This window comes from Entelurus aequoreus, linkage group LG20 (assembly GCF_033978785.1).
Source record: "Entelurus aequoreus isolate RoL-2023_Sb linkage group LG20, RoL_Eaeq_v1.1, whole genome shotgun sequence".
In the NCBI taxonomy this organism is placed as follows: Eukaryota; Metazoa; Chordata; class Actinopteri; order Syngnathiformes; family Syngnathidae; genus Entelurus; species Entelurus aequoreus.
In genome coordinates this window covers 48,243,945-48,269,887 of record NC_084750.1, presented here as the reverse complement: position 1 = coordinate 48,269,887, position 25,943 = coordinate 48,243,945, and the positions used below count along the sequence as shown (strand labels likewise).

At 38.1% G+C, this 25,943-nt stretch overlaps 2 protein-coding genes across 7 annotated transcripts in view; one reads left to right on the top strand and one right to left on the bottom strand.

The window, feature by feature from the left end:
• Positions 1-25,943, bottom strand: part of LOC133636327 (zinc finger protein 37-like) — a 497,781-nt gene that overhangs the window by 74,266 nt on the left and 397,572 nt on the right. The window lies entirely within an intron of this gene.
• Positions 1-25,943, top strand: part of LOC133636328 (gastrula zinc finger protein XlCGF57.1-like) — a 346,899-nt gene that overhangs the window by 139,679 nt on the left and 181,277 nt on the right. The window contains exon 1 of one of the 5 annotated variants that reach the window (XM_062030239.1): positions 23,635-24,009. The exons of the other annotated variants lie outside the window; for them this stretch is intronic. Within the exon in view, the coding sequence (XP_061886223.1) occupies positions 23,916-24,009 (94 nt within the window). The 5' untranslated portion in view covers positions 23,635-23,915. Of the gene's footprint in view, positions 1-23,634; positions 24,010-25,943 lie in introns of those variants that run through there. 5 annotated transcript variants of the gene reach the window in all.

The window sequence follows — 25,943 nt, the reverse complement described above, 5'->3', positions numbered from 1 at the left end:
TTGTATGTATGTCGCTTTGGATAACAGTGTCTGCCAAATACTTCAACATAAACATATATAAACACCTGAAAGTCTTTAAATCAGCTAAAACCACCAATCTGTTTCACTGGATTCAGAATAAAAGCAAATTCTGTCTTACCCAACAATGTTAGTATTTGAATATTGTTACTTCAGAACAGAGCAGAGCAGCTTTATTTGTCCATTCTTAACATGTACAAGACACATAAGAACTGAAATTACATTTTCGGCACAATCTCGCTAAGAGCAGACATACGTTACAGGGAGACAAGACAGGACCGCCAACGGATACTTGAAGACTTATTCCTGGTTACAATTATACTGTTAAGAAAGTTTTGTCTTATATTTTGCCTAAAATGAGAATGCATCATAATCAGTAGCGGCTGGTGAATTTAGTTTTAGGTGGGGCTGAAAGTTTGTAAACCAAACCCCTGTAGGGGCGTCATCCTCCCCCAGAAGATTTCTTTGTGATCTTCACATACAAATATTGAAGATCTTTGGTCCTTCTCAACTCTGTGGTAATATTCTTTTCATAAAATACAACCAATAGTACGTTAATGTTAAATCTTACTTGTGAAAAGTAATCCCCCGATTCCTATTTTCAACAGTCCGCTCATTTGAGTAGGAAAACGCTGAACAACATCTTTGTTTTCTACCTGTCAACTGTCAGTTTAGCATCTTTGTTTTCTACCTGTCAACTGTCAGTTTAGAATCTTTGTTTTCTACCTGTCAACTGTCAGTTTAGCATCTTTGTTTTCTACCTGTCAACTGTCAGTTTAGCATCTTTGTTTTCTACCTGTCAACTGTTAGTTTAGCATCTTTGTTTTCTACCTGTCAACTGTCAGTTTAGCATCTTTGTTTTCTACCTGTCAACTGTCAGTTTAGCATCTTTGTTTTCTACCTGTCAACTGTCAGTTTAGCATCTTTGTTTTCTACCTGTCAACTGTCAGTGTAGCATCTTTGTTTTCTACCTGTCAACTGTCAGTTTAGCGTCTTTGTTTTATACCTGTCAACTGTCAGTTTAGCATCTTTGTTTTCTACCTGTCAACTGTCAGTTTAGGATCTTTGTTTTCTACCTGTCAACTGTCAGTTTAGCGTCTTTGTTTTCTACCTGTAAACTGTCAGTTTAGCATCTTTGTTTTCTACCTGTCATTTGTCAGTTTAGCATCTTTGTTTTCTACCTGTCAACTGTCAGTTTAGCATCTTTGTTTTCTACCTGTCAACTGTCAGTTTATCTTCTTTGTTTTCTACCTGTCAACTGTTAGTTTAGCATCTTTGTTTTCTACCTGTCAACTATCAGTTTAGCGTCTTTGTTTTCTACCTGTCAACTGTCAGTTTATCATCTTTGTTTTCTACCTGTCAACTGTCAGTTTAGCGTCTTTGTTTTCTACCTGTCAACTGTCAGTTTAGCATCTTTGTTTTCTACCTGTCAACTGTCAGTTTAGCATCTTTGTTTTCTACCTGTCAACTGTCAGTTTAGCGTCTTTGTTTTCTACCTGTCAACTGTGAGTTTAGCATCTTTGTTTTCTACCTGTCAACTGTCAGTTTAGCGTCTTTGTTTTCTACCTGTCAACTGTCAGTTTAGCATCTTTGTTTTCTACCTGTCAACTGTCAGTTTAGCATCTTTGTTTTCTACCTGTCAACTGTCAGTTTAGCGTCTTTGTTTTCTACCTGTCAACTGTCAGTTTAGCATCTTTGTTTTCTACCTGTCAACTGTCAGATTAGCATCTTTGTTTTCTACCTGTCAACTGTCAGTTGAGCATCTTTGTTTTCTACCTGTCAACTGTCAGTTTAGCATCTTTGTTTTCCACCTGTCAACTGTCAGTTTAGCGTCTTTGTTTTCTACCTGTCAACTGTCAGTTTATCTTCTTTGTTTTCTACCTGTCAACTGTCAGTTTATCTTCTTTGTTTTCTACCTGTCAACTGTTAGTTTAGCATCTTTGTTTTCTACCTGTCAACTATCAGTTTAGCGTCTTTGTTTTCTACCTGTCAACTGTCAGTTTATCATCTTTGTTTTCTACCTGTCAACTGTCAGTTTAGCGTCTTTGTTTTCTACCTGTCAACTGCCAGTTTAGCGTCTTTGTTTTCTACCTGTCAACTGTCAGTTTAGCATCTTTGTTTTCATCCTGTCAACTGTCAGTTTAGCGTCTTTGTTTTCTACCTGTCAACTGTCAGTTTAGCATCTTTGTTTTCTACCTGTCAACTGTCAGTTTAGCGTCTTTGTTTTCTACCTGTCAACTGTCAGTTTAGCATCTTTGTTTTCATCCTGTCAACTGTCAGTTTAGCATCTTTGTTTTCATCCTGTCAACTGTCAGTTTAGCGTCTTTGTTTTCTACCTGTCAACTGTCAGTTTAGCATCTTTGTTTTCTACCTGTCAACTGTCAGTTTAGCATCTTTGTTTTCATCCTGTCAACTGTCAGTTTAGCGTCTTTGTTTTCTACCTGTCAACTGTCAGTTTAGCATCTTTGTTTTCTACCTGTCAACTGTCAGTTTAGCGTCTTTGTTTTCTACCTGTCAACTGTCAGTTTAGCATCTTTGTTTTCTACCTGTCAACTGTCAGTTTAGCGTCTTTGTTTTCTACCTGTCAACTGTCAGTTTAGCATCTTTGTTTTCTACCTGTCAACTGTCAGATTAGCATCTTTGTTTTCTACCTGTCAACTGTCAGTTTAGCATCTTTGTTTTCTACCTGTCAACTGTCAGTTTAGCATCTTTGTTTTCCACCTGTCAACTGTCAGTTTAGCGTCTTTGTTTTCTACCTGTCAACTGTCAGTTTAGCGTCTTTGTTTTCTACCTGTCAACTGTCAGTTTAGCGTCTTTGTTTTATACCTGTCAACTGTCAGTTTAGCGTCTTTGTTTTCTACCTGTCAACTGTCAGTTTAGCATCTTTGTTTTCTACCTGTCATTTGTCAGTTTAGCATCTTTGTTTTCTACCTGTCAACTGTCAGTTTAGCATCTTTGTTTTCTACCTGTCATTTGTCAGTTTAGCATCTTTGTTTTCTACCTGTCAACTGTCAGTTTAGCGTCTTTGTTTTCTACCTGTCAACTATCAGTTTAGGATCTTTGTTTTCTACCTGTCAACTGTCAGTTTAGCGTCTTTGTTTTCTACCTGTCAACTGTCAGTTTAGCGTCTTTGTTTTCTACCTGTCAACTGTCAGTGTAGCGTCTTTGTTTTCTACATGTCATTTGTCAGTTTAGCATCTTTGTTTTCTACCTGTCAACTGTCAGTTTAGCATCTTTGTTTTCTACCTGTCAACTGTCAGTTTATCATCTTTGTTTTCTACCTGTCAACTGTCAGTTTAGCATCTTTGTTTTCTACCTGTCAACTGTCAGTTTAGCATCTTTGTTTTCTACCTGTCAACTGTCAGTTTAGGATCTTTGTTTTCTACCTGTCAACTGTCAGTTTAGCATCTTTGTTTTCTCCCTGTCAACTGTCAGTTTAGCATCTTTGTTTTCTCCCTGTCAACTGTCAGTTTAGCGTCTTTGTTTTCTACCTGTCAACTGTCAGTTTAGGATCTTTTTTTTCTACCTGTCAACTGTAAGTTTAGCATCTTTGTTTTCTACCTGTCAACTGTCAGTTTAGCATCTTTGTTTTCTACCTGTCAACTGTCAGTTTAGCATCTTTGTTTTCTACCTGTCAACTGTCAGTTTAGCATCTTTGTTTTCTACCTGTCAACTGTCAGTTTAGCATCTTTGTTTTCTACCTGTCAACTGTCAATTTAGCGTCTTTGTTTTCTACCTGTCAACTGTCAGTTTAGCATCTTTGTTTTCTACCTGTCAACTGTCAGTTTAGCATCTTTGTTTTCTACCTGTTAACTGTCAGTTTAGCATCTTTGTTTTCTACCTGTTAACTGTCAGTTTAGCATCTTTGTTTTATACCTGTCAACTGTCAGTTTAGGATCTTTGTTTTCTACCTGTCAACTGTCAGTTTAGCGTCTTTGTTTTCTACCTGTCAACTGTCAGTTTAGCATCTTTGTTTTCTACCTGTCAACTGTCAGTTTAGCATCTTTGTTTTCTACCTGTCAACTGTCAGTTTAGCATCTTTGTTTTCTACCTGTCAACTGTCAGTTTAGCATCTTTGTTTTCTACCTGTCAACTGTCAATTTAGCGTCTTTGTTTTCTACCTGTCAACTGTCAGTTTAGCATCTTTGTTTTCTACCTGTCAACTGTCAGTTTAGCATCTTTGTTTTCTACCTGTCAACTGTCAGTTTAGCGTCTTTGTTTTCTACCTGTCAACTGTGAGTTTAGCATCTTTGTTTTCTACCTGTCAACTGTCAGTTTAGCGTCTTTGTTTTCTACCTGTCAACTGTCAGTTTAGCATCTTTGTTTTCTACCTGTCAACTGTCAGTTTAGCATCTTTGTTTTCTACCTGTCAACTGTCAGTTTAGCGTCTTTGTTTTCTACCTGTCAACTGTCAGTTTAGCATCTTTGTTTTCTACCTGTCAACTGTCAGATTAGCATCTTTGTTTTCTACCTGTCAACTGTCAGTTTAGCATCTTTGTTTTCTACCTGTCAACTGTCAGTTTAGCATCTTTGTTTTCCACCTGTCAACTGTCAGTTTAGCGTCTTTGTTTTCTACCTGTCAACTGTCAGTTTATCTTCTTTGTTTTCTACCTGTCAACTGTCAGTTTATCTTCTTTGTTTTCTACCTGTCAACTGTTAGTTTAGCATCTTTGTTTTCTACCTGTCAACTATCAGTTTAGCGTCTTTGTTTTCTACCTGTCAACTGTCAGTTTATCATCTTTGTTTTCTACCTGTCAACTGTCAGTTTAGCGTCTTTGTTTTCTACCTGTCAACTGTCAGTTTAGCATCTTTGTTTTCTACCTGTCAACTGTCAGTTTAGCATCTTTGTTTTCATCCTGTCAACTGTCAGTTTAGCGTCTTTGTTTTCTACCTGTCAACTGTCAGTTTAGCATCTTTGTTTTCTACCTGTCAACTGTCAGTTTAGCGTCTTTGTTTTCTACCTGTCAACTGTCAGTTTAGCATCTTTGTTTTCATCCTGTCAACTGTCAGTTTAGCGTCTTTGTTTTCTACCTGTCAACTGTCAGTTTAGCATCTTTGTTTTCTACCTGTCAACTGTCAGTTTAGCATCTTTGTTTTCTACCTGTCAACTGTCAGTTTAGCGTCTTTGTTTTCTACCTGTCAACTGTCAGTTTAGCATCTTTGTTTTCTACCTGTCAACTGTCAGATTAGCATCTTTGTTTTCTACCTGTCAACTGTCAGTTTAGCATCTTTGTTTTCTACCTGTCAACTGTCAGTTTAGCATCTTTGTTTTCCACCTGTCAACTGTCAGTTTAGCGTCTTTGTTTTCTACCTGTCAACTGTCAGTTTAGCGTCTTTGTTTTCTACCTGTCAACTGTCAGTTTAGCGTCTTTGTTTTATACCTGTCAACTGTCAGTTTAGCGTCTTTGTTTTCTACCTGTCAACTGTCAGTTTAGCATCTTTGTTTTCTACCTGTCATTTGTCAGTTTAGCATCTTTGTTTTCTACCTGTCAACTGTCAGTTTAGCATCTTTGTTTTCTACCTGTCATTTGTCAGTTTAGCATCTTTGTTTTCTACCTGTCAACTGTCAGTTTAGCGTCTTTGTTTTCTACCTGTCAACTATCAGTTTAGGATCTTTGTTTTCTACCTGTCAACTGTCAGTTTAGCGTCTTTGTTTTCTACCTGTCAACTGTCAGTTTAGCGTCTTTGTTTTCTACCTGTCAACTGTCAGTGTAGCGTCTTTGTTTTCTACATGTCATTTGTCAGTTTAGCATCTTTGTTTTCTACCTGTCAACTGTCAGTTTAGCATCTTTGTTTTCTACCTGTCAACTGTCAGTTTATCATCTTTGTTTTCTACCTGTCAACTGTCAGTTTAGCATCTTTGTTTTCTACCTGTCAACTGTCAGTTTAGCATCTTTGTTTTCTACCTGTCAACTGTCAGTTTAGGATCTTTGTTTTCTACCTGTCAACTGTCAGTTTAGCATCTTTGTCTTCTCCCTGTCAACTGTCAGTTTAGCATCTTTGTTTTCTCCCTGTCAACTGTCAGTTTAGCGTCTTTGTTTTCTACCTGTCAACTGTCAGTTTAGGATCTTTTTTTTCTACCTGTCAACTGTAAGTTTAGCATCTTTGTTTTCTACCTGTCAACTGTCAGTTTAGCATCTTTGTTTTCTACCTGTCAACTGTCAGTTTAGCATCTTTGTTTTCTACCTGTCAACTGTCAGTTTAGCATCTTTGTTTTCTACCTGTCAACTGTCAGTTTAGCATCTTTGTTTTCTACCTGTCAACTGTCAATTTAGCGTCTTTGTTTTCTACCTGTCAACTGTCAGTTTAGCATCTTTGTTTTCTACCTGTTAACTGTCAGTTTAGCATCTTTGTTTTCTACCTGTTAACTGTCAGTTTAGCATCTTTGTTTTATACCTGTCAACTGTCAGTTTAGGATCTTTGTTTTCTACCTGTCAACTGTCAGTTTAGCGTCTTTGTTTTCTACCTGTCAACTGTCAGTTTAGCATCTTTGTTTTCTACCTGTCAACTGTCAGTTTAGCATCTTTGTTTTCTACCTGTCAACTGTCAGTTTAGCATCTTTGTTTTCTACCTGTCAACTGTCAGTTTAGCATCTTTGTTTTCTACCTGTCAACTGTCAATTTAGCGTCTTTGTTTTCTACCTGTCAACTGTCAGTTTAGCATCTTTGTTTTCTACCTGTCAACTGTCAGTTTAGCATCTTTGTTTTCTACCTGTCAACTGTCAGTTTAGCGTCTTTGTTTTCTACCTGTCAACTGTGAGTTTAGCATCTTTGTTTTCTACCTGTCAACTGTCAGTTTAGCGTCTTTGTTTTCTACCTGTCAACTGTCAGTTTAGCATCTTTGTTTTCTACCTGTCAACTGTCAGTTTAGCATCTTTGTTTTCTACCTGTCAACTGTCAGTTTAGCGTCTTTGTTTTCTACCTGTCAACTGTCAGTTTAGCATCTTTGTTTTCTACCTGTCAACTGTCAGATTAGCATCTTTGTTTTCTACCTGTCAACTGTCAGTTTAGCATCTTTGTTTTCTACCTGTCAACTGTCAGTTTAGCATCTTTGTTTTCCACCTGTCAACTGTCAGTTTAGCGTCTTTGTTTTCTACCTGTCAACTGTCAGTTTATCTTCTTTGTTTTCTACCTGTCAACTGTCAGTTTATCTTCTTTGTTTTCTACCTGTCAACTGTCAGTTTATCTTCTTTGTTTTCTACCTGTCAACTGTCAGTTTATCTTCTTTGTTTTGTACTAGGGTATGGAGTACCTGTTTGTATTCTGGACGCATGGCGTGAAGACGTGTTAGCCTCCAGCTCCTGCTTAAACTCTACCTTTTGACATGCACCCGACCTGTATTTTACGAGCATCTAACCGCTGGTAAATTTATTTTCTACAACTACGACTCATAAAAAACTCGCTTCACCACGATAATGCCTCCCAAATCTGCAAAACCACAAGAGAAGGCAGAGGTCGATGCTGCAGCCGTTAGCAAGGCTGAGCTGATAGCCATACTGTCGGACCATAGATCAACCTTGCTAACAGAGCTTAAAACATCCTTTAACGAGGTGAACGAGAAACTGGACGGACTTCAAAACACAGTCAACAGTCATAACCACAGACTGTCCTCTCTGGAAGAAAATGCCGATTCGATACATCAGCGATTGGAGCAGGTGGAGGCTGTTTGTGACATGCTACAGACTGACAACCAGAAGCTAAAGGCTAAGCTCACCGACCTGGAGGGAAGGAGCAGGCGGAGTAATGCCCGGCTAGTTGGCTTACCCGAAGGGATAGAAGGCCCGCAACCTACCAAGTTTTTCTCCATGCTGCTGAAAGAAGTACTTGGTGAGGAAGTATTTGCCTCTCCACCTGAGCTGGACCGCGCTCATCGCAGCCTGGCTCCCAAGCCGAGACACGGGGACAAGCCCCGACCTATCCTGCTTTCTTTTCATCGCTTCCAGAGCAAAGACCTGCTGATTCGGGAGGCAAGGAAGAGGGGTACGCTGCAATATCACGGGCACACGTTCAGAGTGTATGAGGACTACTCTCCAGAGGTAGTGAATCAGCGGAGGGCTTACCGGACTGTGATGGCGTCATTGTACAAGATGGGACTCAAACCCTCGCTACTTTACCCGGCCAAGCTCCGCATCACACAGACAGACGGCATCCGCGTTTGGCTCGGAACAGTAGCCGAGGCAGACAGCTACATCAAGGCGTATAAAGACTCTCCATAACGGTCTCATCAACAAAGTGTGTTTACGAGTCACAGTGAGTTTAAGACCTGAACTATATAATCATATTAAGTGTGTGTGTGTTTAGTGTAAATGTTTCACTGGAGGTGGATACAAATGTGTCATTTGTACAAAGAAAAATAAATTAAAATATAATGGAAAGTGAATTAAAAAATATCTTTACTAATATTGGTAATAAGGAATCTGAATGTAGAAGTACTGATAATATTCATAGTAGAAAACTGTATAATAATTATAATCATATTCAACTAGATTTTTATGACAACATCAATTATAACTGTAATTCAAATGAGTTTGGCAGTGATATAGATCCAGACTGCAATCTTTACAATAACATTACCAGAAACTGTGAGTACTACACAGACGAACAATTTAAATGTGTGAATATGGACAAATCTTTTACTGTAATACATTTTAATAGCCGAAGCTTGTATAAAAATGTTGACAATATTAGTGAATATCTGAGCCAGTTCAAAAAATTTAGTATTGTTGCCGTCTCAGAGACTTGGCTCGATGAGAACAAGTGTTGTGATATGAGATTGGATGGTTATGAATTATTCACCACAAACAGAGTTGGAAAAAGGGGAGGAGGAGTAGCACTTTTTGTAAATCATGATTTAAAATGTTGGAAAATTGACAGCAAATCAACTGCTATAGCTGGAATTTTTGAATGTATTACTGTAGAAATTGAAGTAGAAAAATCAAAAAAAATAAATGTTAGTTGTGTTTATAGAACACCTGGATCATGTCTAGACACATTTAATCAAAAATTGGACTATTTGTTTAATAAGTCAAACAAGCTCCATATTGTGTGCGGTGATTTTAATATTAATCTTCTGAACCCCATGGACAGTACCAAAACAACCGATTTTATAACAGGATTGTACAGTAATAATTTTTTTCCCCTTATCATAAAACCTACCAGAATAACAGTAGACTTTGCCACACTGATAGATAACATTTTCACCAATCAACCTGAGAATCAAATAACAGCAGGACTACTACTCAATGACATAAGTGATCATCTACCTGTATTCAGTATTTTCCACAATTTCTTTGATCAGAGAGGGACCAAAAAAGCAGTTCAATATAGATTTGTTAGACATCAAACGCCAGAAACTATGGCAGCTTTTAAGTCTGAGTTATGTGCTCAAGACTGGGGGGAGGTTTATACCTCCACAGACCCAGATGAGGCATATGAACATTTTCTCAACATTTTCATAACATTGTATGATAAGCACTGTCCAATGAAAAAACATGACATTAAGGACAGCACTGTTAAGGACAAACCATGGATCACAAAGGGACTATTGAAGTCCTGCAAAAAGAAAAATTATCTTTACAGAAGACATTTAAAGCACAGAACCAAAGAAACTGAACACAAATATAAAACGTATAAAAATAAGTTAACACAAATAATAAAGCACAGCAAAAGAACATATTACTGTAACCTATTAGAACAACATAAAAATAGCATCCAGGGTACGTGGAAAGTTTTGAATGGTATCATTAAAAAAAACATGACAAATAAGGAACATCCAAGCTATTTCATAGAAAATAATCAAACTCTAAATGACCCTAAGGAAATAACGGATGCTTTTAACACCTTCTTTGTGAATGTTGGACCTAATTTAGCAAATGAAATTGTACAACCCGAAAACTGTGTCAAATTTAATGAAAATACCATTCAAAGCAACTTAGAATCGTTTTTTATTTCCCCCGTCCATGAAAGTGAAATCACAGAAATTATAAATTCTCAAGAAAACAAGAAGTCAACAGACTGCTGTGACTTGGACTTTTCTCTGATCAGGGAAATTGTTGATTTTATAGCTGTTCCCTTCACTTATGTATGTAATATTTCTTTTATAAAAGGTGTTTTCCCAAAGAAAATGAAAACGGCAAAAGTTATTCCCATCTTCAAAAGTGGAGATAAGCATCAGTTCACCAACTATAGGCCTATTTCTATACTCTCACAATTTTCAAAAATCCTTGAAAAATTATTTGTGTCAAGATTAGACAGTTTTATTGATAAGCATCACTTGCTAAGTGAACACCAATACGGTTTTCCACCAAACAGGTCCTCTTCCATGGCAGTGATGGAACTAGTTGAGGAGGTAACCACTGCAATTGATAAGAGGGAGTTTGTTGTTGGCCTTTTTATTGACCTGAGCAAGGCCTTTGACACCATCGATCATACATTGCTTTTAAACAAAATGCAGAGGTATGGTTTTAGAGGTCTTGCTCATGATTGGTTGAAAAGTTATCTTGGTGGCAGAGAACAGTACGTGCATATGAATAATGTAGATTCAGATAAAAAGATTATAACACATGGAGTACCCCAAGGTTCTGTATTGGGACCAAAATTGTTTTTATTGTACATTAATGATATCTGTAAAATCTTTAAAAAACTCAACTGTATTCTCTTTGCTGACGATACAAGTCTGTACTGTTCTGGGCAAGACCTTGGCCAACTCTTAGGGACTGTAGAGAGTGAACTCCACATACTAAAGCAATGGTTTGATGCCAATAAACTATCAATCAACCTAAATAAAACAAAATATATAATTTTTGGAAATAGGAAAAATAACAAACAGTGTCATATAAGAATTGATGATATGGAGATAGAAAGGGTGTATTCAACAAAATTTTTGGGAATCCATATAGATGATAAATTAAATTGGAAACTGCACATAAATATACTTAAGACAAAGATGGCAAAAAATATTGCTATGTTACATAAAATAAAAAACTCCGTAAATCAAAAGGCTCTTATCATGTTATATAATTCTTTTGTACTCCCTTATCTTAATTATTGTGTCGAAATCTGGGGTAACAATTACAAAACAGACATTAAATCTATATTCTTACTTCAAAAGAAAGCGATTAGAATTGTAAATTATGCAGATTATCATGACCATACCAATGCTCTGTTTATTAAATTAAAAACATTAAAACTGCACGATCTTGTTGACCTCAACACTGCTATTGTGACGTACAAAGCTCATAACCACATGCTGCCTGGGTGTCTACAGGAGAGCTTCAAACCCAGAGAGAATCCCTATGACCTCAGAGGTTCAGCTGTCTTCCAGAAAGCTAAGATAAGAACAAGCTTAAAAAGTAGATGTGTTTCTGTCAGAGGGGTTCAACTGTGGAACAGCTTGGATGATTCCTTAACATGTTCCAGTTCTATTCACACATTTAAAAAACACTTTAAGACCAATGTCTTGAAAAAATATATCACTCTAGAATCAACACAGTAGTTAATTCTATGATCAATGTTAATTAAAATACTAAATGTGGGTTATAAAAAATAATGGAAGTACAATTGTTTGTATATAGTATATAAATTGGTACAAAGGTTTAACATGTCTACAAGGATATTTCACATGCCTTTACTGTGTATATAATTGAACTGTGTTTATGTTATATATAATGTGTATTTATAATATGTTGTACAATGGACATTCAATAATTTTCGGAAGTTTATTTTGTACTTGACATTGTTTATAGGGTTAGGCGCAATAAGTGTTCAACTTCAGCCTAAACCCTTTCGGTCTGCAACATTTTCATTTTCAATTTAAGAATGTACAACTGTTTGTTTATTTTGTTGACGATTGACCGAAGAATAATAAACTTGAAACTTGAAACTTGTTTTCTACCTGTCAACTGTTAGTTTAGCATCTTTGTTTTCTACCTGTCAACTATCAGTTTAGCGTCTTTGTTTTCTACCTGTCAACTGTCAGTTTATCATCTTTGTTTTCTACCTGTCAACTGTCAGTTTAGCGTCTTTGTTTTCTACCTGTCAACTGTCAGTTTAGCATCTTTGTTTTCTACCTGTCAACTGTCAGTTTAGCATCTTTGTTTTCATCCTGTCAACTGTCAGTTTAGCGTCTTTGTTTTCTACCTGTCAACTGTCAGTTTAGCATCTTTGTTTTCTACCTGTCAACTGTCAGTTTAGCGTCTTTGTTTTCTACCTGTCAACTGTCAGTTTAGCATCTTTGTTTTCATCCTGTCAACTGTCAGTTTAGCGTCTTTGTTTTCTACCTGTCAACTGTCAGTTTAGCATCTTTGTTTTCTACCTGTCAACTGTCAGTTTAGCATCTTTGTTTTCATCCTGTCAACTGTCAGTTTAGCGTCTTTGTTTTCTACCTGTCAACTGTCAGTTTAGCATCTTTGTTTTCTACCTGTCAACTGTCAGTTTAGCGTCTTTGTTTTCTACCTGTCAACTGTCAGTTTAGCATCTTTGTTTTCTACCTGTCAACTGTCAGTTTAGCATCTTTGTTTTCTACCTGTCAACTGTCAGTTTAGCGTCTTTGTTTTCTACCTGTCAACTGTCAGTTTAGCATCTTTGTTTTCTACCTGTCAACTGTCAGTTTAGCATCTTTGTTTTCTACCTGTCAACTGTCAGTTTAGCATCTTTGTTTTCTACCTGTCAACTGTCAGTTTAGCGTCTTTGTTTTCTACCTGTCAACTGTCAGTTTAGCATCTTTGTTTTCTACCTGTCAACTGTCAGATTAGCATCTTTGTTTTCTACCTGTCAACTGTCAGTTTAGCATCTTTGTTTTCTACCTGTCAACTGTCAGTTTAGCATCTTTGTTTTCCACCTGTCAACTGTCAGTTTAGCGTCTTTGTTTTCTACCTGTCAACTGTCAGTTTAGCGTCTTTGTTTTCTACCTGTCAACTGTCAGTTTAGCGTCTTTGTTTTCTACCTGTCAACTGTCAGTTTAGCGTCTTTGTTTTCTACCTGTCAACTGTCAGTTTAGCATCTTTGTTTTCTACCTGTCATTTGTCAGTTTAGCATCTTTGTTTTCTACCTGTCAACTGTCAGTTTAGCATCTTTGTTTTCTACCTGTCATTTGTCAGTTTAGCATCTTTGTTTTCTACCTGTCAACTGTCAGTTTAGCGTCTTTGTTTTCTACCTGTCAACTATCAGTTTAGGATCTTTGTTTTCTACCTGTCAACTGTCAGTTTAGCGTCTTTGTTTTCTACCTGTCAACTGTCAGTTTAGCGTCTTTGTTTTCTACCTGTCAACTGTCAGTGTAGCGTCTTTGTTTTCTACATGTCATTTGTCAGTTTAGCATCTTTGTTTTCTACCTGTCAACTGTCAGTTTAGCATCTTTGTTTTCTACCTGTCAACTGTCAGTTTATCATCTTTGTTTTCTACCTGTCAACTGTCAGTTTAGCATCTTTGTTTTCTACCTGTCAACTGTCAGTTTAGCATCTTTGTTTTCTACCTGTCAACTGTCAGTTTAGGATCTTTGTTTTCTACCTGTCAACTGTCAGTTTAGCATCTTTGTTTTCTCCCTGTCAACTGTCAGTTTAGCATCTTTGTTTTCTCCCTGTCAACTGTCAGTTTAGCGTCTTTGTTTTCTACCTGTCAACTGTCAGTTTAGGATATTTTTTTTCTACCTGTCAACTGTAAGTTTAGCATCTTTGTTTTCTACCTGTCAACTGTCAGTTTAGCATCTTTGTTTTCTACCTGTCAACTGTCAGTTTAGCATCTTTGTTTTCTACCTGTCAACTGTCAGTTTAGCATCTTTGTTTTCTACCTGTCAACTGTCAGTTTAGCATCTTTGTTTTCTACCTGTCAACTGTCAGTTTAGCATCTTTGTTTTCTACCTGTCAACTGTCAATTTAGCGTCTTTGTTTTCTACCTGTCAACTGTCAGTTTAGCGTCTTTGTTTTCTACCTGTCAACTGTCAGTTTAGCATCTTTGTTTTCTACCTGTCAACTGTCAGTTTAGCATCTTTGTTTTCTACCTGTCAACTGTCAGTTTAGCATCTTTGTTTTCTACCTGTCAACTGTCAGTTTAGCATCTTTGTTTTCTACCTGTCAACTGTCAATTTAGCGTCTTTGTTTTCTACCTGTCAACTGTCAGTTTAGCATCTTTGTTTTCTACCTGTTAACTGTCAGTTTAGCATCTTTGTTTTCTACCTGTTAACTGTCAGTTTAGCATCTTTGTTTTATACCTGTCAACTGTCAGTTTAGGATCTTTGTTTTCTACCTGTCAACTGTCAGTTTAGCGTCTTTGTTTTCTACCTGTCATTTGTCAGTTTAGCATCTTTGTTTTCTACCTGTCATTTGTCAGTTTAGCATCTTTGTTTTCTACCTGTCAACTGTCAGTTTAGGATCTTTGTTTTGTACCTGTCAACTGTCAGTTTAGCGTCTTCGTTTTCTACCTGTCAACTGTCAGTTTAGCATCTTTGTTTTCTACCTGTCATTTGTCAGTTTAGCATCTTTGTTTTGTACCTGTCAACTGTCAGTTTAGCATCTTTGTTTTCTACCTGTCAATTGTCAGTTTATCAACTTTCTTTTCTACCTGTCAACTGTCAGTTTAGCGTCTTTGTTTTCTACCTGTCAACTGTCAGTTTAGCATCTTTGTTTTCTACCTGTCAACTGTCAGTTTAGCATCTTTGTTTTCTACCTGTCAACTGTCAGTTTAGCATCTTTGTTTTCTACCTGTCAAGTGTCAGTTTAGCATATTTGTTTTCTACCTGTAAACTGTCAGTTTAGCATCGTTGTTTTCTACCTGTCAACTGTCAGTTTAATATCTTTGTTTTCTACCTGTCAACTGTCAGTTTAGCGACTTTGTTTTCTACCTGTCAACTGAAAGTTCAGCATCTTTGTTTTCTACCTGTCAACTGTCAGTTTAGTATCTTTGTTTTCTACCTGTCAACTGTCAGTTTAGCATCTTTGTTTTCTACCTGTCAACTGTCAGTTTAGCATCTTTGTTTTCTACCTGTCAAGTGTCAGTTTAGCATCTTTGTTTTCTACCTGTCAACTGTCAGTTTAGCGTCTTTGTTTTCTACCTGTCAAGTGTCAGTTTAGCATCTTTGTTTTCTACCTGTCAACTGTCAGTTTAGCATCTTTGTTTTCTACCTGTCAACTGTCAGTTTAGGATCTTTGTTTTGTACCTGTCAACTGTCAGTTTAGCATCTTTGTTTTCTACCTGTCAACTGTCAGTTTAGCATCTTTGTTTTCTACCTGTCAACTGTCAGTTTAGCATCTTTGTTTTCTACCTGTCAACTGTCAGTTTAGCATCTTTGTTTTCTACGTGTCAACTGTCAGTTTAGCATCTTTGTTTTCTACCTGTCAACTGTCAGTTTAGCGTCTTTGTTTTCTACCTGTCAACTGTCAGTTTAGCATCTTTGTTTTCTACCTGTCAACTGTCAGTTTAGCGTCTTTGTTTTCTAACTGTCAACTGTCAGTTTAGCATCTTTGTTTTCTACCTGTCAACTGTCAGTTTAGGATCTTTGTTTTCTACCTGTCAACTGTCAGTTTAGGATCTTTGTTTTCTACCTGTCAACTGTCAGTTTAGCATCTTTGTTTTCTACCTGTCAACTGTCAGTTTAGGATCTTTGTTTTCTACCTGTCAACTGTCAGTTTAGCATCTTTGTTTTCTACCTGTCAACTGTCAGTTTAGCATCTTTGTTTTCTACCTGTCAACAGTCAGTTTAGCATCTTTGTTTTCTACCTGTCAACTGTCAGTTTAGCGTCTTTGTTTTCTACCTGTCAACTGTCAGTTTAGCGTCTTTGTTTTCTACCTGTCAACTGTCAGTTTAGCATCTTTGTTTTCTACCTGTCAACTGTCAGTTTAGCGTCTTTTTTTTCTACCTGTCAACTGTCAGTTTAGCGTCTTTGTTTTCAACCTGTCAACCGTCAGTTTAGCGTCTTTGTTTTCTACCTGTCAACTGTCAGTTTAGCATCTTTGTTTTCTAACTGTCAACTGTCAGTTTAGCATCTTTGTTTTCTACCTGTCAACTGTCAGTTTAGCGTCTTTGTTTTCTACCTGTCAACTGTCAGTTTAGCGTCTTTGTTTTCTACCTGTCAACTGTCAGTTTAGGATCTTTGTTTTCTACCTGTCAACTGTCAGTTTAGCATCTTTGCTTTCTACCTGTCAACTGTCAGTTTAGCATCTTTGTTTTCTACCTGTCAACTGTCAGTTTAGCATCTTTGTTTTCTACCTGTCAACTGTCAGTTTAGCATCTTTGTTTTCTACCTGTCAACTGTCAGTTTAGCGTCTTTGTTTTCTACCTGTCACCTGTCAGTTTAGCGTCTTTGTTTTCTACCTGTCAACTGTCAGTTTAGCGTCTTTGTTTTCTACCTGTCAAGTGTCAGTTTAGCGTCTTTGTTTTCTACCTGTCAACTGTCAGTTTAGCATCTTTGTTTTCTACCTGTCAACAGTCAGTTTAGCATCTTTGTTTTCTACCTGTCAACTGTCAGTTTAGCGTCTTTGTTTTCTACCTGTCAACTGTCAGTTTAGCGTCTTTGTTTTCTACCTGTCAACTGTCAGTTTAGCATCTTTGTTTTCTACCTGTCAACTGTCAGTTTAGCGTCTTTGTTTTCTACCTGTCAACTGTCAGTTTAGCGTCTTTGTTTTCAACCTGTCAACCGTCAGTTTAGCGTCTTTGTTTTCTACCTGTCAACTGTCAGTTTAGCATCTTTGTTTTCTAACTGTCAACTGTCAGTTTAGCATCTTTGTTTTCTACCTGTCAACTGTCAGTTTAGCGTCTTTGTTTTCTACCTGTCAACTGTCAGTTTAGCGTCTTTGTTTTCTACCTGTCAACTGTCAGTTTAGGATCTTTGTTTTCTACCTGTCAACTGTCAGTTTAGCATCTTTGCTTTCTACCTGTCAACTGTCAGTTTAGCATCTTTGTTTTCTACCTGTCAACTGTCAGTTTAGCATCTTTGTTTTCTACCTGTCAACTGTCAGTTTAGCATCTTTGTTTTCTACCTGTCAACTGTCAGTTTAGCGTCTTTGTTTTCTACCTGTCACCTGTCAGTTTAGCGTCTTTGTTTTCTACCTGTCAACTGTCAGTTTAGCATCTTTGTTTTCTACCTGTCAACTGTCAGTTTAGCGTCTTTGTTTTCTACCTGTCAACTGTCAGTTTAGCGTCTTTGTTTTCTACCTGTCAACTGTCAGTTTAGCGTCTTTGTTTTCTACCTGTCAACTGTCAGTTTAGCGTCTTTGTTTTCTACCTGTCAACTGTCAGTTTAGCGTCTTTCTTTTCTACCTGTCAAGTGTCAGTTTAGCGTCTTTGTTTTCTACCTGTCAACTGTCAGTTTAGCGTCTTTGTTTTCTACCTGTCAACTGTCAGTTTAGCATCTTTGTTTTCTACCTGTCAACTGTCAGTTTAGCATCTTTGTTTTCTACCTGTCAACTGTCAGTTTAGCATCTTTGTTTTCTACCTGTCAACTGTCAGTTTAGCATCTTTGTTTTCTACCTGTTAACTGTCAGTTTAGGATCTTTGTTTTCTACCTGTCAACTGTCAGTTTAGCATCTTTGTTTTCTACCTGTCAACTGTCAGTTTAGGATCTTTGTTTTCTACCTGTCAACTGTCAGTTTAGTATCTTTGTTTTCTACCTGTCAACTGTCAGTTTAGCATCTTTGTTTTCTACCTGTCAACTGTCAGTTTAGCATCTTTGTTTTCTACCTGTCAAGTGTCAGTTTAGCATCTTTGTTTTCTACCTGTCAACTGTCAGTTTAGCGTCTTTGTTTTCTACCTGTCAAGTGTCAGTTTAGCATCTTTGTTTTCTACCTGTCAACTGTCAGTTTAGCATCTTTGTTTTCTACCTGTCAACTGTCAGTTTAGGATCTTTGTTTTGTACCTGTCAACTGTCAGTTTAGCATCTTTGTTTTCTACCTGTCAACTGTCAGTTTAGCATCTTTGTTTTCTACCTGTCAACTGTCAGTTTAGCATCTTTGTTTTCTACCTGTCAACTGTCAGTTTAGCATCTTTGTTTTCTACGTGTCAACTGTCAGTTTAGCATCTTTGTTTTCTACCTGTCAACTGTCAGTTTAGCGTCTTTGTTTTCTACCTGTCAACTGTCAGTTTAGCATCTTTGTTTTCTACCTGTCAACTGTCAGTTTAGCGTCTTTGTTTTCTAACTGTCAACTGTCAGTTTAGCATCTTTGTTTTCTACCTGTCAACTGTCAGTTTAGGATCTTTGTTTTCTACCTGTCAACTGTCAGTTTAGGATCTTTGTTTTCTACCTGTCAACTGTCAGTTTAGCATCTTTGTTTTCTACCTGTCAACTGTCAGTTTAGGATCTTTGTTTTCTACCTGTCAACTGTCAGTTTAGCATCTTTGTTTTCTACCTGTCAACTGTCAGTTTAGCATCTTTGTTTTCTACCTGTCAACAGTCAGTTTAGCATCTTTGTTTTCTACCTGTCAACTGTCAGTTTAGCGTCTTTGTTTTCTACCTGTCAACTGTCAGTTTAGCGTCTTTGTTTTCTACCTGTCAACTGTCAGTTTAGCATCTTTGTTTTCTACCTGTCAACTGTCAGTTTAGCGTCTTTTTTTTCTACCTGTCAACTGTCAGTTTAGCGTCTTTGTTTTCAACCTGTCAACCGTCAGTTTAGCGTCTTTGTTTTCTACCTGTCAACTGTCAGTTTAGCATCTTTGTTTTCTAACTGTCAACTGTCAGTTTAGCATCTTTGTTTTCTACCTGTCAACTGTCAGTTTAGCGTCTTTGTTTTCTACCTGTCAACTGTCAGTTTAGCGTCTTTGTTTTCTACCTGTCAACTGTCAGTTTAGGATCTTTGTTTTCTACCTGTCAACTGTCAGTTTAGCATCTTTGCTTTCTACCTGTCAACTGTCAGTTTAGCATCTTTGTTTTCTACCTGTCAACTGTCAGTTTAGCATCTTTGTTTTCTACCTGTCAACTGTCAGTTTAGCATCTTTGTTTTCTACCTGTCAACTGTCAGTTTAGCGTCTTTGTTTTCTACCTGTCACCTGTCAGTTTAGCGTCTTTGTTTTCTACCTGTCAACTGTCAGTTTAGCGTCTTTGTTTTCTACCTGTCAAGTGTCAGTTTAGCGTCTTTGTTTTCTACCTGTCAACTGTCAGTTTAGCATCTTTGTTTTCTACCTGTCAACAGTCAGTTTAGCATCTTTGTTTTCTACCTGTCAACTGTCAGTTTAGCGTCTTTGTTTTCTACCTGTCAACTGTCAGTTTAGCGTCTTTGTTTTCTACCTGTCAACTGTCAGTTTAGCATCTTTGTTTTCTACCTGTCAACTGTCAGTTTAGCGTCTTTGTTTTCTACCTGTCAACTGTCAGTTTAGCGTCTTTGTTTTCAACCTGTCAACCGTCAGTTTAGCGTCTTTGTTTTCTACCTGTCAACTGTCAGTTTAGCATCTTTGTTTTCTAACTGTCAACTGTCAGTTTAGCATCTTTGTTTTCTACCTGTCAACTGTCAGTTTAGCGTCTTTGTTTTCTACCTGTCAACTGTCAGTTTAGCGTCTTTGTTTTCTACCTGTCAACTGTCAGTTTAGGATCTTTGTTTTCTACCTGTCAACTGTCAGTTTAGCATCTTTGCTTTCTACCTGTCAACTGTCAGTTTAGCATCTTTGTTTTCTACCTGTCAACTGTCAGTTTAGCATCTTTGTTTTCTACCTGTCAACTGTCAGTTTAGCATCTTTGTTTTCTACCTGTCAACTGTCAGTTTAGCGTCTTTGTTTTCTACCTGTCACCTGTCAGTTTAGCGTCTTTGTTTTCTACCTGTCAACTGTCAGTTTAGCGTCTTTGTTTTCTACCTGTCAACTGTCAGTTTAGCGTCTTTGTTTTCTACCTGTCAAGTGTCAGTTTAGCGTCTTTGTTTTCTACCTGTCAACTGTCAGTTTAGCGTCTTTGTTTTCTACCTGTCAACTGTCAGTTTAGCGTCTTTGTTTTCTACCTGTCAACTGTCAGTTTAGCGTCTTTGTTTTCTACCTGTCAACTGTCAGTTTAGCGTCTTTCTTTTCTACCTGTCAAGTGTCAGTTTAGCGTCTTTGTTTTCTACCTGTCAACTGTCAGTTTAGCGTCTTTGTTTTCTACCTGTCAACTGTCAGTTTAGCATCTTTGTTTTCTACCTGTCAACTGTCAGTTTAGCATCTTTGTTTTCTACCTGTCAACTGTCAGTTTAGCATCTTTGTTTTCTACCTGTCAACTGTCAGTTTAGCATCTTTGTTTTCTACCTGTTAACTGTCAGTTTAGGATCTTTGTTTTCTACCTGTCAACTGTCAGTTTAGCATCTTTGTTTTCTACCTGTCAACTGTCAGTTTAGGATCTTTGTTTTCTACCTGTCAACTGTCAGTTTAGCATCTGTTTTCTACCTGTCAACTGTCAGTTTAGCGTCTTTGTTTTCTACCTGTTAACTGTCAGTTTAGCATCTTTGTTTTCTACCTGTCAACTGTCAGTTTAGCGTCTTTGTTTTCTACCTGTCAACTGTCAGTTTAGCATCTTTGTTTTCTACCTGTCAACTGTCAGTTTAGCATCTTTGTTTTCTACCTGTCAACTGTCAGTTTAGCATCTTTGCTTTCTACCTGTCAACTGTCAGTTTAGCATCTTTGTTTTCTACCTGTCAACTGTCAGTTTAGCATCTTTGTTTTCTACCTGTCAACTGTCAGTTTAGCATTATTGTTTTCTACCTGTCAACTGTCAGTTTAGCGTCTTTGTTTTCTACCTGTCACCTGTCAGTTTAGCTTCTTTGTTTTCTACCTGTCATTTGTCAGTTTAGCATCTTTGTTTTCTACCTGTCAACTGTCAGTTTATCATCTTTGTTTCCTACCTGTCAACTGTCAGTTTAGCGTCTTTGTTTTCTACCTGTCAACTGTCAGTTTAGCGTCTTTGTTTTCTACCTGTCAACTGTCAGTTTAGCATCTTTGTTTTCTACCTGTCAACTGTCAGTTTAGCATCTTTGTTTTCTACCTGTCAACTGTCAGTTTAGCATCTTTGTTTTCTACCTGTCAACTGTCAGTTTAGCATCTTTGTTTTCTACCTGTCAACTGTCAGTTTAGCATCTTTGTTTTCTACCTGTCAACTGTCAGTTTAGCATCTTTGTTTTCTACCTGTCAACTGTCAGTTTAGGATCTTTGTTTTCTACCTGTCAACTGTCAGTTTAGCATCTTTGTTTTCTACCTGTTAACTGTCAGTTTAGGATCTTTGTTTTCTACCTGTCAACTGTCAGTTTAGCATCTTTGTTTTCTACCTGTCAACTGTCAGTTTAGGATCTTTGTTTTCTACCTGTCAACTGTCAGTTTAGCATCTGTTTTCTACCTGTCAACTGTCAGTTTAGCGTCTTTGTTTTCTACCTGTTAACTGTCAGTTTAGCGTCTTTGTTTTCTACCTGTCAACTGTCAGTTTAGCATCTTTGTTTTCTACCTGTTAACTGTCAGTTTAGGATCTTTGTTTTCTACCTGTCAACTGTCAGTTTAGCATCTTTGTTTTCTACCTGTTAACTGTCAGTTTAGGATCTTTGTTTTCTACCTGTCAACTGTCAGTTTAGCATCTTTGTTTTCTACCTGTCAACTGTCAGTTTAGGATCTTTGTTTTCTACCTGTCAACTGTCAGTTTAGCATCTGTTTTCTACCTGTCAACTGTCAGTTTAGCGTCTTTGTTTTCTACCTGTCAACTGTCAGTTTAGCGTCTTTGTTTTCTACCTGTCAACTGTCAGTTTAGCATCTTTGTTTTCTACCTGTCAACTGTCAGTTTAGCATCTTTGTTTTCTACCTGTCAACTGTCAGTTTAGCATCTTTGTTTTCTACCTGTCAACTGTCAGTTTAGCATCTTTGCTTTCTACCTGTCAACTGTCAGTTTAGCATCTTTGTTTTCTACCTGTCAACTGTCAGTTTAGCATCTTTGTTTTCTACCTGTCAACTGTCAGTTTAGCATTATTGTTTTCTACCTGTCAACTGTCAGTTTAGCGTCTTTGTTTTCTACCTGTCACCTGTCAGTTTAGCTTCTTTGTTTTCTACCTGTCATTTGTCAGTTTAGCATCTTTGTTTTCTACCTGTCAACTGTCAGTTTATCATCTTTGTTTCCTACCTGTCAACTGTCAGTTTAGCGTCTTTGTTTTCTACCTGTCAACTGTCAGTTTAGCGTCTTTGTTTTCTACCTGTCAACTGTCAGTTTAGCATCTTTGTTTCCTACCTGTCAACTGTCAGTTTAGCGTCTTTGTTTTCTACCTGTCAACTGTCAGTTTAGCGTCTTTGTTTTCAACCTGTCAACTGTCAGTTTAGCGTCTTTGTTTTCTACCTGTCAACTGTCAGTTTAGCATCTTTGTTTTCTAACTGTCAACTGTCAGTTTAGCATCTTTGTTTTCTAACTGTCAACTGTCAGTTTAGCATGTTTGTTTTCTACCTGTCAACTGTCAGTTTAGCGTCTTTGTTTTCTACCTGTCAACTGTCAGTTTAGCGTCTTTGTTTTCTACCTGTCAACTGTCAGTTTAGCGTCTTTGTTTTCTACCTGTCAACTGTCAGTTTAGCGTCTTTGTTTTCTACCTGTCAAGTGTCAGTTTAGCGTCTTTGTTTTCTACCTGTCAACTGTCAGTTTAGCGTCTTTGTTTTCTACCTGTCAACTGTCAGTTTAGCATCTTTGTTTTCTACCTGTCAACTGTCAGTTTAGCATCTTTGTTTTCTACCTGTCAACTGTCAGTTTAGCATCTTTGTTTTCTACCTGTCAACTGTCAGTTTAGCATCTTTGTTTTCTACCTGTTAACTGTCAGTTTAGGATCTTTGTTTTCTACCTGTCAACTGTCAGTTTAGCATCTTTGTTTTCTACCTGTCAACTGTCAGTTTAGCATCTTTGTTTTCTACCTGTTAACTGTCAGTTTAGCATCTTTGTTTTCTACCTGTCAACTGTCAGTTCAGGATCTTTGTTTTCTACCTGTCAACTGTCAGTTTAGCATCTGTTTTCTACCTGTCAACTGTCAGTTTAGCGTCTTTGTTTTCTACCTGTCAACTGTCAGTTTAGCATCTTTGTTTTCTACCTGTCAACTGTCAGTTTAGCGTCTTTGTTTTCTACCTGTCAACTGTCAGTTTAGCATCTTTGTTTTCTACCTGTCAACTGTCAGTTTAGCATCTTTGTTTTCTACCTGTCAACTGTCAGTTTAGCATCTTTGCTTTCTACCTGTCAACTGTCAGTTTAGCATCTTTGTTTTCTACCTGTCAACTGTCAGTTTATCATCTTTGTTTCCTACCTGTCAACTGTCAGTTTAGCGTCTTTGTTTTCTACCTGTCATTTGTCAGTTTAGCATCTTTGTTTTCTACCTGTCAACTGTCAGTTTAGCGTCTTTGTTTTCTACCTGTCATTTGTCAGTTTAGCATCTTTGTTTTCTACCTGTCAACTGTCAGTTTAGCGTCTTTGTTTTCTACCTGTCAACTGTCAGTTTAGACTGCTCGCTGGCTCTTCATCACCACTTCAAGATGGCGGCCCAAATTCTTGCGTCACAGCAGCCAATGCTGCGTCTACTTATAAGATGTCTATGGGGGCGACAGCTGGTTGTATTTGTTTCTCTTGCGAGATCTGGAAAAGAGCTGGTTGTACTTGTTTCTCTCGCGAGATCTGGAAAAGAGCTGGTTACTTGTTTCTCTCGCGAGATCTGACAAGACTGCGCGCGAAGCAAACACGGCGAGGATAAGGCAAGATGGCGTCTGCCGGTGAAGACGTTATTGCAGTTGTCACAGTTCAGTCTTCTTAATCTGTGCGTCCATGCACACATATATGTCCTTTATTACACTTTATTAAATAGAGTAATAATAACTGTTTGTATATTAGTCCGAGCGCACTTTGATGCTAGCTTAGCTTGCTAGTTAGCTTAGCTTGTTAGCTGCTAACAAAGAAGTGATGAAAACACATCGCTAAGCAGAGATCAAGTGTGAGTGTAAAGTGTTGTGATTGTGTGAAAATGTGCGAAAGAACCATAGCAGAGTACGAGGAGGAACTTTGTCCAACAAAAGAGGAGAAGGAGCGACAACATCAAGTTGTGTTACACACAACAGGTTTGTTTACTTCTTACTCTCACATCTTTACTAACTTTATATTTATTATTAACACTATTCTTCAATAGATTGTCTATAGGAAGATGAATTGGAAGATGCACTGATTGTTTTATGTTGTTCATAAAAACCAGACAATATTTATGAGAGGTTGATGTTCCTCTCAGTTTGTAACAATGTGTATCAACATGTTTACACAAAACTCACACAGTCACCGGGGGAATATTCCAGAGAGCAGGTTAAGTGCAAACTCCTCGAGAGTTTTACCTCCAAATATAGAGAGGTAAGACAAAGTCAGAGTCAGTTACCATGGTAACTGACGCTGTAAACCTAGCCTGCTAGCTGGCAGGTTTGACAAGTTATTTATGTGTGTAAAAGCTATACTGACCTGTTATTTCCTTCATATTGGTGCAGCCATTAACCTACTACAGGGGTCGGCAACCTTTACCACTCAAAGAGCCATTTTGACCCGTTCCACAAATTAAAGACAACAATGGGAGCCACAAAACTCTTTTGAAATTTAAAATGAAATAACACTCCATACAAAGTTTTTTTTTGCTTTGTGCTCTGTATAAACCAGACACACGGCCCCCACCTTAATATGAAAATTGAATGTTAGTGCGGCCCGCGAGTTTTATATGAATGGCGCTTGACAGCGTCATACTTGCCAACTCCCGAATTTCAGGGTAACTGTTCTCACAAATGTCTGCTGATTTTCACCCAAACAACAGTAATAAGGGCGTGCCGTGATGGCACTGCCTTTAGCGCCCTCTACAACCTGTACAAACAGCGTGCCAGCCCAGTTACATGTTGTATGCGGCTTCTGCAGACACACATGAGTGACTGCATGAGCATACTTGGTCAACAGCCATACAGGTCACACTGAGGGTGGACGTATAAACAACTTTAACACTCTTACTAATATACACCACACTGTGAAACCACACCAAACAAGAATGAAAAAAACACATTTTGGGAGAACATCCACACCGTAACACAACAGAACAAATACCCAGAATCCCTTGCATCCCTAACTCTTCCGGGCTACATTGTACACCCACCACCAAACCCCGCCCCCCAACCCTGCCCCCCCACACATCACCCCCTTCCCCTCTCCGTGCGTTGGTTGTGGTGGGCGGGGTTTGGTGGTAGCGGGGGTGAATAATGTAGCCCGGAAGAGTTAGGGCTGCATGGGATTCTGGGTATTTGTTCTGTTGTGTTTATGTTGTGTTACAGTGCGGATGTTCTCCTGAAATGTGTTTGTCATTCTTGTTTGGTGTGGGTTCACAGTGTGGCGCATATTAATAAGAGTGTTAAAGTTGTTTATACAGCCACCCTCAGTGTGACCTGTATGGCTGTTGACCATGTAGGCCTTGCAGTCACTTACGTGTGTAAGCAGAGGCCGCATACTACATGTGACTGGGTTGGAACGCAGATAGTAAGGTGAAAAAGCGGACGCGACGACAGGTTGTAGAGGACGCTAAAGGCAGTGCCATCACGGCACGCCCTCAATGTTGTTGTCCGGGTGAAAATCGGGGAATGTTTGCTCCGGGAGAGGCACTGAAATCCGGAAGTCTTGGCACTCAGCATCAAGGGTTGGAAGTAGGAGTTAAATCACCATAAAAGTTATTGCTGGGCGCAGCCACCGCTGCTGCTCACTGCTCCTCTCACCTCCCAGGGAGTGATCAATGGTGATGGGTCAAATGCAGGGAACAATCTCGCCACACATAGTGTGTGTGTGACAAAAATTGGTACTTTGACTTTTTGATGTGGCAGTGATTGTGGAAAAAACAAAGCCTGATCTAAAGATGACATCTTGATCTCATACCATCTCAAACCAATTGACCGTTCATTATTAAGTGAAATGTCTTAAATTCGTCTTTAACCAAGCAACACTATGTTTTATCCAGTTACTCGATTAATCAAAAACATTTCCA